We start from the raw sequence: 14,152 nt of genomic DNA, 5'->3' as shown, positions 1-14,152 counted from the left end.
ACCTGAACCTGCCCTTCTTCTGCCAACTCCGCCTGCCACTACCAACCCCCACCAAACAAAATCCCCACCCCTTGTCTATTTCCTGCAGAAACAGGGCAGGGCAATAGTGATGCATTTAAATAGTCACTGTCCAGACAACAGATGGCATCTATCCCTTTCTTTTTTTTTTTTTCCTTTTTTTTTTTTTTTTTTTTTGCGGTACGCGGGCCTCTCACTGTTGTGGCCTCTCCCGTTGCGGAGCACAGGCTCCGGACGCGCAGTCTCAGCGGCCATGGCTCACGGGCCCAGCCGCTCCGCAGCATGTGGGATCTTCCCGGACCGGGGCACGAACCCGGGTCCCCTGCATCAGCAGGTGGACTCTCAACCACTGCGCCACCAGGGAAGCCCCCTCTGCCTTTCTTTGCATGACTTTCTCCCCCACAACTTTTTATTTTGTAATTTGTCAAACCTCCAGAAAACTGGAAAGAATAATTCACTGAATATCATTCACCCAGATAGATGCAACACAGAACCTTTGCCATAGTTGCTTTCTGCCATGATCTCTTATGCATTGGGGAAAAACCCAAACGAACTTTTTGGCCAACCCGATATATACATTTGTTTTGTTTGTTTGTTTGTTTGGTTGGTTGGTTTTCTGAATCGTTTGCACCTAAGTTGCAGACATCTCCCTCCCTACTTCAGCATCTTCTAAGAATAAGGACGTGTTCCTACAAACCACACTACCATTATCACTCTCAAGAAATTCAACACTAACGAAATAATACTGACATAAGTTTATATTCAGATTTCCCAATTGTCCCAATAATATCCTTTAGGGCTTTTCTTTTCTTTTTTTTTTTTTTTTAAATCTAGGATCCAATCAAGAACCCACGCTGCATTTAGTTGTCAGGTGTCTCTAGCCTCATTTAATAAAGAACAGTCTTCCCATCTTTTTTGTCTTTTGTGACACTGACAATCTTGCAGAATCGAGGCTAGTTATTTTGTAGAAAGCCCACAACTTGGGCCTGTCACGTTCCCCGTGAGTAGATTTAGGATAAGCGTTTTTGTCCAGAACGCTACAAGTTGATGTTGTGCCCTATTGTGCGTACATCACGTCGGGATGCAGTCTTTCTTTTTACCATTTTACCCAAAAATGACTGAGGAGGCTACAGTAAAACAGAAAATTAAAACTTCTGCTGAGGGTAGAGGAAGCAAATATACCAAACTGCCTAGACTGGGTATGAGGAAGATACATCACACTGACGGCCGCTTCCTGGTCACTGAGACCCACCCAAAGGGAACCCTGTCAGGAGATAGAACTCTTGTTTTCCAAGTCAGAGGTCAGCAAACTTGGTCTGTAAAGCACCCGATAGGAGATATTTGGGACTATACTCTCTGTGTCAACAAATGCCCTGCAGTTGCAGCACAAAGGCAGACACAGGCAATGTGTAAGCAGGTGGGCGTGGCCATAAATAAAATAAAATAAAATAAATAAACTTTATTGGCAAAAACACAACTGCCAGGTTCGGCTCAAGGACCTTTGTTTGCTGACATCTGATGTAAGTGAAAGAAAATATTCCAGCTATTAAATAGGTAAAACTTTCTTTTTCTGGTAAGTACTGCATTGTAAAAAAAACAAAAAACATTACCACCACCACCAAAAAACACTATTCCTATCATTATTTACTTTTTTATGCAAAACTTTTTGAGGCATGCCATGTGCCAAGCACCGTGCTCAATATTAGGTAAATACGTCAGTGATGAAACAGACAAGAGCCTCGACTTTCTTGTGAGGGCAGAGCTTGATGTGAGAGACAGATAACATGCAGATAAACATACAAAACTACAAGCTGTAATGGGGACCATGGAGGAAATGAATGGGTGCAGAGACAAAACAATGGGGGCATGTCATACTGATAGAGGAGTCGGGGCAGATGACATTTAAGCTGAGACCCAGTGATGGTCATTGGAGGGGTGGGGTGGAGCGTTTTCTAGGCAGAGGGAACAGCAATTGCAAACGGCCTGAGGTGGAAAGAGCTTGGCTAGTGTCATTTTGAACCTAGGTGTGGCTGGAGATTAGTGAAGAGCAGCAGGAGAGAGGGGTATGGGAGGAGGTTTACAGGTCATAGTTGGTGTTTGTATTTTATTCCAAGAACAGTGGGAAGTAATTGGAGAGTTTAAGCATCTGTCCATCTCCAACCTTAAGGAACTGTCACCTGAGACAATCACTAGACTTGGGCATGAATCCAAATCCTCTCACGGCTGGCTGTGTGACCTCTGAGCCTCAGTTTTCTCATCTGTAAACAGGCTCATAAAGCCTCTTCATAGGGTCGTTAGAAGAGTTAAATGCAGCAATGTGTAGTCGGCCAGAGGAGATGCACAATACATGCTGATCACTGTACCTGACAAGACGGTCAGTACCTGGGCGGCCAGATTCCAGCATGGGAACAGGTAAGTGCAAGCACTACACATCCACCCCGGGGAGAAAGAGTGATGCTTTGGATCACTCAGCCAGCACAGGAAGAGTGGGGAGCATCGTCAAATAGGCCGCAGCCCCTCTCTCTCCAATCCACGACACCACCGCTCCAGCCATCAGGAAGTACCCCATGCTCCTGTGTCCTAGCTATGACTCCGAGAAGGCTCCTTTCAGCTCACGGGAGCTCAGGAAAGCACCCAGCCTGCTCAGAGGACTCAACCTTGCTCTGCTCTGTGTCATTTTGTTTTTCAGTTCTCCCTCCTGTCTTTACTCACCGACCCGGACCCAGGTGAGTGTGCGGACCCCCCTGGGGCTTCCAACCCCACAGGCTGGTTCTGGGATGGAGAAAAGGGGGCCCGTACATGCGAGTGTGGATGTGACCTCAGGGTTCCAATGGTTCAGAAGTGTCACGGACCGCTTTGAAGATCTTCCCAGAGAAATGCATTCCTGGGTATTTGTGTGTCCACACACACACACAGTGCTTTACACAATTTTGAGTTGCCTGTGGACATCCCTGATGTCCAGTCTCATGACCCCAAGGGAAGAATTGCTGAAGCCGTTAAACCCCTTCATTTTATACAGAAGGATACTGAGGCCCAGAGAGGGGAAGCATCCTGCCCGAGGTCACACAGCCCATTAGTGTCTGAAATGAGACCAAAAGGCCAAGGCAAAGTGAGGGTGTCTTGAACAATGGCTCCAGGAAGGCCAGCCCTGTGCTACCCCACTCTCTCCACCCACTTCGGTGGGGAGCCAGCCCCTCTGTGCTGAGAGGGTGGTGCCGTGCAGGCAGCCCCCGGCTGGCCCACCGCTGCTGATGGCCTCTCACCAGCACCCCCACTGGGTTGCTCCTCCACCCGGTGTGTCTCCTCAATGGTCTTCCACACAGGCTCTTCTCTCACAGACACACCTGCCACCTCTCACCTGTCCCACTTCCTCTGCCTGGTGCCCTCAGCCAGGCCTGGGCTGAGCAGAGCTGCTCCTTCCTGCCACATCGTCCAACTCTCGGTCTCTGTCTCTGGGTCTGAGTCTCCCTTTGCTGCTCTGAGGCCCAAAGGAGAAAACTCCACTGATTATTTCACTGGGGCAGAGGACACATCCCCCACTGGTAACGACCTGTGTTGGTCACACACAGAGGACAAGAGCCAGGCACATGGAGATCACAGTCACGTCTAAACATTGGATCAAGGGTCTCTTCGGAGCAAAGAACGTGATAACTGGGTCAAATTCAGCTTGACAGTCAATATTCTCCGGCAGCAAAGCCCTGGATGGGCAGACAGATTTGTGCCGGCTCAAGGCAAGCGATGCTTGGAACTTGTCCTGCCCTGCAGGGGATGTTTGTGGAATTGGATAGAAATGTACATGAGCATGGTGTGGGGACTGGGAAAGGATCTGTGTCTTTCCCCAAAGCAAAGGAGAGTGTTGAATTCAACAACATATAATTCAATTGCTTGGAAGAATCGTATTTCAGGGGGCTCCCCCAGCTGGCCAGACCAGCAGCGTACATGGAATCCAGGGTGGGTCCAAGGCCAAGAGATGGGAAGAGCTGCCTCCTCCCCAGCCTTCAGCGCGAACTTCTCAGGCACCACTGAAGGGGCTGCTTTGGTCTGGGTGCCAACGAGACAGAGCTTCGGAACTGCGGGCTTGCACAGAGGAAGAAACAGGACATCTAACACTCAAGGGACCTCACCCTCTTCAAGTGTTTAAAAAGCAGCCCCGGGCTTCCCTGGTGGCGCAGTGGTTGAGAGTCCGCCTGCCGATACAGGGGACACGGGTTCGTGCCCCAGTCCGGGAAGATCCCACATGCCGCGGAGCGGCTGGGCCCGTGAGCCATGGCCGCTGAGCCTGCGCGTCCGGAGCCTGTGCTCCGCAACGGGAGAGGCCACAACAGTGAGAGGCCCGCATACCGCCAAAGAAAAAAAAAAGAAAAACAGCCCCACCCCTAGTCCACGAGGTGGGCTTTGTGGGAGTTAACAGGAGTATTTACCTCAAGAAACTTTACTGCCACCTGCCAGAAAGTTGCAAAAGACATCTACAATGACTATGAGTTTATGACACCCTGGATTGTGCAGTGAACAACACGAACAAATGTATGCAGTGGCCCTGCTGAGCAGACCTCACAGAAGAGGGAGTGGATACATTCTTTGTGTCCATAAGGCCTTCAGCTTCAATCAAATAGATTGGAAACTTTAGGGTCAGATTTGATCTGCAAACAGGAAGAACTTCCTCATCATCATAGTTGTCAAAAAATCTGAATGGGCTTTTGGGCTCTTGAGTGGTAGTGAGTTCTCCATCACTGGCGGTATTCGAGCACAGGCTGAAAAACCACTTAGTAAGGAGTAGAAAATGTGGGATTTAACATACTGAGATTCTGGGCTTTATAAGAACCCTGCCAAGGGCTTCTGATAGTTTGGTTAAGTAGATGAAGGGATCCTGGAACAGGCCACATGCATGCCCCCGAGTCCATCTCGAGGTGTTCTGTCAGCCTCTGGCTGTGGAACAGGGTGAGATGTAGTGGCTGGGTCTTTCTGCAAAGAGCAGGTTAGGTTCTAAAAACAGCCCTGTTCGCGTCTGATTTAATTTCACCTGAGGGTTGTACTTTGATGGAATTTGTCAGATTCCCCGCCGGCTTTGACAACAGTGTGGCCAGGGAAACGCTGTGCTCAAGTCCACGGGCAAGCTGCTACTGTAGTTGGTCTTGCTGGAGACAGTACATGGTGAGGGCCTGGCTGGAGCAGATGGGCCTGGGCCACAGTCCCCAATGGGTGGCAGAGGAGGTGACCATCAAACAACACAGACTCTGCCCATCTCCCCAAAGCAGGTGACATGACAGCCCACAGGCCTGCAGAAATGCCTCTTCAAAGCCAGCTAGATTCTGCCCAGCAACACAGGCTGAGCCCATCCATCAGCTGTCCTGATGCCTGCCAGCAAGGGTCTCTGCTGGGCTTGCCCTGTCAGCCAGAATGGAAGCATCAAATGAAGGCTGACAGGGATGGGGTTTGGGGGAGGCCCTCGGAGGAACTGTCTGTGCCACAGTGATGGATGGTGCCAACAGGGACGGCATTCCAGGGATTTTTATTCTGTTCCACACATCTGGCAAGCTCTTTAACCCAAGCAGCTGCAAAACCCCATCCCAGGAACTCTTGAGTTTTTCCGAGAGACCCCATGTATGGACCACGATAATCCTGGTTGAGGGACCTGGAGGATGTGACAACAGAGATTTCCCAATGGTGTTACTTCCTGGAAGCCAAAACCCATGGAGTTTCCGGAAACACAAACCCACAAGAGGCTCCAGGGCTCATAAGCTAGCAAACCAGACTTGGACTTAGGTAGACCTGGCTTCTGATACCATCTCCTTCTGCCTTAGTTTTTCCTTTTCTGTAAAATGGGAATAATAATACCTATGCTATAGAGGTTTTTTTAAAGTTAAATAAGGTTGTGTGTGACCACGTTTATTTTGTATAGTCACCAATACATAGAAAATACTCAGTACATAATAACCTATTATGTGGAATATTTGAGTTAACTCGGGATATTCTTTACCATTCTTCCTGATAAATTCTAAAAACAGACTCTTATAATTAGACAAATCCACAAGGGTTTCTTTTTATACCTGATATGAAATGCTTCTGACAGCTCCCCTGTTCATCCTGCAAAGCTTTCTCCTTCTCTATAGCCTAGAGACAATCTCAAGTAGTCTGTATTGGAACCTGGAAAACTTTAAAAAAATCTACCAATGGAACCAAATTTCATGTCAGCCTGCATGCAGTCCCTGTCTCCCCAGGAAAGCCCTTGGACAAATTTCTATACTCCTATTAGCTCATCAGGCATTTTCTTCACCAAATATCTATGACCCAAATCTCAAATAGTTTTTTTCCCTGAATTCCCTGTTTACTCTGTACCAGGCAGACACCATCTTCACTGGCAGAGCTATGTGCCCACTGTGTGCCAGCCAATCAGAAGGAAGGGAGGCTTGGCCACAGAGGGAAAGGTTGATCTGTCCAACACATATATTAACAGCATATAGGGCTCTGTGCCGGGCACTGTGGGGTAGAAAGAGGAATGGACATGGCCCTTTCTCTTAAGAAACCAACTGTCTAGTTGAAGGAAAGAAATCAGATAGACCAAGTTAAATACAAAACTCAAGAGATGTGCCCTCTGAGATCCAGCCGTGAAACCTAAAATTCTGCAACCACCCGGGCCACTGAGGAATTCTAGTATCTAAAATTCGTATCCCACCAGCAACTCAATATTAAGTCATGTGTGTTCATTTGTTATTACTACATGATATGGTTGGCTCTTGAACAATTCAAGGGTTGGGGGTCCTGACCTCCCCATGTAGTCAAAAATCCATTTTGACTCCCCGCAAGCTTAACTACTAAGCGTCTACTCTTGGCTGGAAGCCTTACTGATAACATAAACAGTCGATCAACACAGTTTTGTATGTTATATGTGTTATATACTGTATTCTTACAAGTAAGCCAGAGAAAAGAAAATGTTAGTAAGAAAGCCATAAGGAAGAGGAAATACATTTACACTGCATGTGCGTATGTATCTACTGAAAAAAAATCCACATGTAAGTGGACCCATGTCTGCAGTTCAAACTGTGCTGGTTGGCAATTTGGACTGGGTTCAGCTGGGCAGTTCTTCTAGCCTAGACAGGGTCAGCTGATCTTGGCTGGGCTTCCTCATGTGTCTGTAGTCAGCTGGGAGATTAGCTGGGCTTTCTTACATGTTTGAGATCTTGGCTGGGGCCTAAGGCTGCCTCACATGTTCCATTATCCTACTTAGAAGAGTCCAAACTTGTTCACACGGCAGTCATGAGAGAGAGAAAGAGAAGCTTGGAGCTGGCACACAATGCTTCCACTAGAAGCTATTGGCAAAGCAAGTCCCAAGGCCAGCCCAGACCCTAGGGATGGAGAAACTGACTCCATCTTTTTCCTTTTTTGAATTTTATTTTATTTATTTTTTATACAGCAAGTTCTTATTAGCTATCTATTTTATAAACATCAGTGTATACATGTCAATCCCAATCTCCCAATTCATCCCACCACCACCATCCCCCACGCCACTTTCCCCCCTTGGTGTCCATATGTTTGTTTTCCACATCTGTGTCTCAACTTCTGCCCTGCAAACCGGTTCATCTGTATCATTTTTCTACATTCCATATATATGCGTTAATATTTGTTTTTCTCTTTCTGAGTTACTTCACTCTGTATGACAGTCTCTAGATCCATCCACGTCTCTACAAATGACCCAATTTCGTTCCTTTTTATGGCTGAGTAATATTCCATTGCATATATGTACCACCTCTTCTTTATCCATTCATCTGTCGATGGGCATTTATGCTGCTTCCATGACCTGGCTATTGTAAATAGAGCTGCAATGAACACTGGGGTGCATGTGTCTTTTTGAATTATGGTTTTCTCTGGGTATATGCCCAGTAGTGGGATTGATGGGTCATATGGTAATTCTATTTTTAGTTTTTTTGTTTGTTTGTTTGTTTGTTTTTGTGGTACGCAGGCCTCTCACTGTTGTGGCCTCTCCTGTTGTGGAGCACAGGCTCCAGACACGCAGGTCAGTGGCCATGGCTCCCGGGCCCAGCCGCTCCACGGCATGTGGGATCTTCCCAGACTGGGGCACGAACCCGTGCCCCCTGCATCGGCAGGCGGACTCTCAACCACTGCGCCACCAGGGAAGGCCTATTTTTAGTTTTTTAAGGAACCTCCATACCGTTCTCCATAGTGGTTGTATCAATTTACATTCCCACCAACAGTGCAAGAGGGTTCCCTTTTCTCCACAGCCTCTCCAGCATTTACTGTTTGTAGATTTTTTGATGATGGCCATTCTGACTGGTGTGAGGTGATACCTCATTGTAGTTTTGATCTGCATTTCTCTAATGATTAGTGCTGTTGAGCATTCTTTCATGTGTTTGTTGGCAATCTGTATATCTTAATTGGAGAAATGTCTATTTAGGTCTTCTGCCAATTTTTGGATTGGGTTGTTTGTTTTTATAATATTGAGCTGCATGAGCTGTTTATATATTTTGGAGATTAAGCCTTTGTCCATTGATTTGTTTGCAAATATTTTCTCCCATTCTGAGGGTTGTCTTTTCGTCTTGTTTGTAGTTTCCTTTGCTTTGCAAAAGCTTTTACGTTTCATCAGGTCCCATTTGTTTATTTTTGTTTTTATTTCCATTACTCTAGGAGGTGGATCAAAAAAAATCTTGCTGTGATTTATGTCAAAGAGTGTTCTTCCTATGTTTTCCTGTAAGAGTTTTATAGTGTCTGGTCTTACATTTAGGTCTCTAATCCATTTTGAGTTTATTTTTGTGTATGGTGTTAGGGAGTGTTCTAATTTCATTCTTTTACATGTAGCTGTCCAGTTTTCCCAGCACCACTTATTGACGAGACTGTCTTTTCTCCATTGTATATCCTTGCCTCCTTTGTCATAGATTAGTTGACCATAAGTACGTGGGTTTATCTCTGGGCTTTCTATCCTGCTCTGTTGATCTATATTTCTGTTTTTGTGCCAGTACCATATTGTCTTGATTACTGTAGCTTTGTAGTATAGTCTGAAGTCAGGGAGTCTGACTCCTCCAGCTCCATTTTTTCCCCTCAAGATTGCTTTGGCTCTTTGGGGTCTTTTGTGTCTCCATACAAATTTTAAGATTTTTTGTTCTAGTTCTGTGAAAAAATGCCATTGGTAATTTGATAGGGATTGCATTGAATCTGTAGATTGCTTTGGGTAGTAGAGTCATTTTCACAATATTGATTCTTCCAATCCAAGAACATGGTATATCTCTCCATCCGTTGGTATCATCTTTAATTTTTTCATCAGTATCTTATAGTTTTCTGCATACAGGTCTTTTGTCTCCCTAGGTAGGTTTACTCCTAGGTATTTTATTCTTTTTGTTGCAATGGTAAATGGGAGTGTTTCCTTAATTTCTCTTTCAGATTTTTCATCATTAGTGTATAGGAATGCAAGAGATTTCTGTGCGTTAATTTTGTATCCTGCAACTTTACCAAATTCATTGATTAGCTCTAGTAGTTTTCTGGTGGCATCTTTAGGATTCTCTATGTATAGTATCATGTCATCTGCACACAGTGACAGTTTTACTTCTTCTTTTCCAATTTGTATTTCTTTTTCTTCTCTGATTGCCATGGCTAGAACTTCCAAAACTATGTTGAATAATAGTGACAAGAGTGGACATCCTTGCCTTGTTCCTGATCTTAGAGGAAATGCTTTCAGTTTTTCCCCATTGAGAACGATGTTGGCTGTGGGTTTTTCATATATGGCCTTTATTATGTTGATGTGGGTTCCCTCTATGCCCATTTTCTGGAGAGTTTTTATCATAAATGGGTGTTGAATTTTGTCAAAAGCTTTTTCTGCATCTATTGAGATGATCATATGGTTTTTATTCTTTAATTTATTAATATGGTGTATGACATTGATTGATTTGCATATATTGAAGAATCCTTGCATCCCTGGGATAAATCCCACTTGATCATGGTGTATGAGCCTTTTAATGTGTTTTTGAATTCCTTTTACTAGTATTTTGTTGAGGATTTTTGCATCTATATTCATCAGTGATATTGTTCTGCAATTTTCTTTTTTTGTAATATCTTTGTCTTGTTTTGGTATCAGGCTGATGGTGACCTCATAGAATGAGTTTGGGAGTGTTCCTTCCTCTGCAATTTTTGGGAAGAGTTTGAGAAAGATGGGTGTTAGCTCTTTAAATGTTTGATAGAATTCACCTGTGAAGCCATCTGGTCCTGGACTTTTGTTTGTTGGAAGATTTTTAATCACAGTTTCAATTTCATTACTTGCGATTGGTTGGTCTGTTTGTATTTTCTATTTCTTCCTGGTTCAGTCTTGGAAGGTTACACTTTTCTAAGAATTTGTCCATTTCTTCCAGGTTGTCCATTTTATTGGCATAGAGTTGCTTGTAGTAGTCTCTTAGCATGCTTTGTATTTCTGTGGTGTCTGTTGTAACTTCTCCTTTTTCATCTCTAATTTTATTGATTTGTGACTCCATCTTTTGGTGAGAGGAGCTGCAAAGGCACATTGCAATAAGCATGGCCACAGGGAGAGGTGAAGAATCAGGTCTCATTTATTTCATCAGATTGGCTCATACCACACCAGAGTACCAATGTGGAATTTGAGGCTGTCAGCTAGACTTGGCCACATCCAGCTCTCCTGCCTCTTCACTACCCTTTCATCTCCTTCCTTGGCTGGCTTTCTTCCCCCATCCACCCCGGATTCGAGGGTCCTTTGACTGGAGGCCACATCCCACTCTTTTTTGTATAATTCTCCATTGTTCCCAAAGCCTTCCTGCACCTGGCATAATACTTGTCCCACTGTAGGTGCACAATACATGTTTCTTACATAGGCAATGGGATGAACTACCAATAGAATAGAAAAGACAAAACAAGCTTTAAGTTTGGAGGTAGAGAAACCCTCCCAGGTGACTCTTCTAAAAAGCATTTTCAAAACATATTGCAACCCACCCCAAATGTCAAGGATCTTGGCCTTCCCTTGCACAGTCTTCCAACTGATGGCTTCTGGCAATCTGGGGCCACTGAGCCTCTGCTTCTTCTATCCCACCTCAACCAAGGGCCCTGGACCCTGGAGAATAGTAGGGACTTAAGGCCTCACTTGGCAGGAATGTAACTCAAAGTCTATGTGTTTTATTCCCTCCTTAGCTTCACTGAGAGGTGAACAGACCTTGTAAATAGGGCTGGATTCAAATCAAAACCCAACAGACATTTCATCCATCCTCTGTCACCTGGAAAAATCATACTATTCCATCTTTATGAAAAATCTTCCCTCATTTCCAAATATCTGCAAAAGAAATGATTCTTAACGGTCTAACCAAGATTATCCATTCTGACCCTCGACTTGTGGGAGTGATGGGAGAAATTACAGGAGCGATTCGAAGGCGCTTATCTATAAACACCTGTTGGAAAAACAAAAATCAATTCTCCAAAGAAAAAAGAAAGAAAGAAATGGGGCAATCATCTCATTACCAAACTCATTGTCTCTTCCAAATGTCTGTTTGAAATCTTTCATGTCAAACTCAGAAAAAAAAATTTTTCCCCTTACTTTCTCACCCTTTCTCTGCTTTATCATGCTAGATGGAAAGAAACTTTATTTGCTCCAGGAAGACAATGGCCTTATCTTCAACCTAGATCCTCATGCCTGGAAAGGTGGCCTCCTCTGAGAGCATTTTCATAGTGGGGAAAAGCAGCTCGGGAGAAATAATGAGGAGGCAAAGGGAGTCTTGACTTGACACTGTGATAAATGAGGTGAAACTTTGGCAAGGAACCAGAGTTGGCGTATTCAAAAAGGAAATAAAAAGATAGTTCCATTTTAATGGGAAATATAAAACAGCCATTGTGCAAAAGTCGATTTTTCAAAAGCCAAAGAGATAAAGACTATAAGGGAATGACTGAGAGACGAATAAGATAATGTGGTTGATAATCGGGCGTAGGTAAGGTGCCATCCTCCGGGCCATCGCTGTGGCTCCGTGGGAGCGCCTTTTCAAGCCGGCTATCTGCATTTGCTCCTGCCTCATTATCATATGCATCTCTGGACAGCTTCCTTACAGCTTCAACTTGCTGACTTGCCATACTCCTGCCAGCTGGAGAGAGCAAAGTCAACCCAACCTTCTTCAAATCCCAAACTCCTCTCCATCAGCCACAGAGCTATCAGCATCTTCCAAGGCCCCAGACAACAAAGAGCTTGAGTCCAGGCTTACACACACCTGCTCTTCCTAGTGGATTGGTCTAGTGTAAGGTTTACAACCATGGGCAACGCCATATACTGCCCTTTCTTTCAGTAGGCAAGATCCGTGAACCTTCTCAAGGCTGTCCTTGGACAATCCCTAATTAGCAGGCTGGATATGCAACGGGACTGATAGGACCCCTTTCCCAAGGGTAACTGTGAATTATCTGAGGCAGTATGAGAGGCCCGCTGAAGCAGTTGAGGGAGTGCAATTTAAGGGATATATGGAGATAAACTGCCTTAGCTCCTATGCTGTCATTTGTTAGCTATGTGACCTTGGACAAGTTACTTAACCTCTTTGAGCCTCAGGTTTCTAAGCTTAAAGTAGAGATAATAATACATCTAGATTTTTATGAGAATGGAATGGGGTGGTTCATGTAAAATGCTTAGTCCAGAGCCTGGTACATAGTAAAGACTCAGTAAATATTAACAGTTACGACGATTCTATATAAATAACTCGGGAGTAGTTTGATGCTGAAGCTGAAAGAAAAGGGACAAGTTTCTTTGACTTTATTCAGCTAAGGTGACTGATAAAGTCCCACTGAGAAACTTCATTCACAGAACCACCCAACAAGGCACACAAGTGCCACTGGATCTGACCCTGGGCAGATCTCATACAGGACCTTGGAGGCTCCCTGCACCCCAGTCATCTTCCTGCTATTTACAGGTGAGAAAACTGAGGCACGGAGGATAGAGTTGGCTTGTCCAAGGTCACGGTTAGTGAAAAGCCATTTCCAATCACGTACTCTTGACCCTGCCAAATGCCAGCGCTGGCTCACTGGGTCATGACAGCCCCCTCAAATGAAAACTCACGGTGCCCGACCCCTTCCATCTGCCCCGTCAGCGTCAGGAGCTGGAAAGACACATGAACCCTCCTTCAGGACCTAGAAACCGTTGGGAAAGGGGGTTTTCAGTGAAATAAAATGGTGACTTCTTTAGGTCTGATGATTAGGGTTGCTTCTGTCCTGTTCCCACATCTGTAGATTGGACTCTCGACCACTATGAGTACAGCCAAGAGTATTACGACCAGGAAGGGAATGCCAGCAGCGCTCTAGGCCATCCCGAGAATCCTGACTGGTACTACGCGGAGGACGGTAGGTACCAGAGCTGTTTGGGGGGGCCCTCCTGGGAGGAGAGCAGCACACCTGGAGGGGAGTTTATGCGTGACCACATGCAAGGGCTCTCTCTTCTCTTCCTCTCTGACCAGCATCATAAAATAGGTATTAAAAATTTATTTAGACTGGCTTTTTTTCAGTTAGAATTACATACTATGAATACTGGGGAGGTTCTTAGAGACCATCTCTCCCACTTTCAAATGACAGGTGAAGCAAGTGAGGCCAAGAGAGGAGCTGACTTAGCCAAGGTCACTCAGCAAGTTAGTGCATCATCATCTAGCTCTCCTGACACTGTGGGTTAGAGTCACGTTCAAAATCATCCCCAGAGCTTTCATGACAGGTAGTCCTAATTATGCAGAAGAGTCTGTCTTAGCATTAGGCATCAAACTGTAGCATTCACAAATTTGCCATTGTGCTGTGCTGGTTTTTTTTTCTCTTTTTCACTCTTCAGAAGATTTGCACAGTTGTGTGTGTGTGTGCACACACGCTCACACATGTGTGCTTCGGCCACGTTTGTTTTTGTTTTTGTGGCTTCTTGAGACAGAAAGGAAAATGAGAAGCTGGGCCTAGGCAAAGCCATGTGACTAAATCAGTAGAAGTAATGGAAAGCACTTAGCAGCTGGAATAAAAGCTGTGTAACTGCGAAGTGGCCTGGAAGGCAGGGCCAAGATACGGGGCATCAGGGGAACATCAGAAGGGACCATCAAAACAAGAGCCAGGCCCAGGGATCCTAGTTCCTGAACCAAAGAACAATGTGTGTGAACAGAAGGATAAAGAATTCCCCAAGGGAAGATCCATT

The 14,152-nt window shown here is 45.1% G+C and overlaps 1 protein-coding gene across 1 annotated transcript in view; it reads left to right on the top strand.

The window, feature by feature from the left end:
* The window catches only part of HABP2 (hyaluronan binding protein 2), a 36,904-nt gene that overhangs the window by 9,786 nt on the left and 12,966 nt on the right, over positions 1–14,152 (top strand). Inside the window, exons 2-3 of the mRNA XM_065894072.1 lie at positions 2,708–2,744; positions 13,222–13,332. Coding sequence (XP_065750144.1) covers positions 2,708–2,744; positions 13,222–13,332 — 148 coding nt within the window. The remainder of the gene's footprint in view (positions 1–2,707; positions 2,745–13,221; positions 13,333–14,152) is intronic.

Source organism: Phocoena phocoena, chromosome 16 (assembly GCF_963924675.1).
Source record: "Phocoena phocoena chromosome 16, mPhoPho1.1, whole genome shotgun sequence".
In the NCBI taxonomy this organism is placed as follows: domain Eukaryota; kingdom Metazoa; phylum Chordata; class Mammalia; order Artiodactyla; family Phocoenidae; genus Phocoena; species Phocoena phocoena.
The sequence above is the reverse complement of the archived record's forward strand: the minus strand, read 5'-3'. Positions and strand labels throughout refer to the sequence as shown.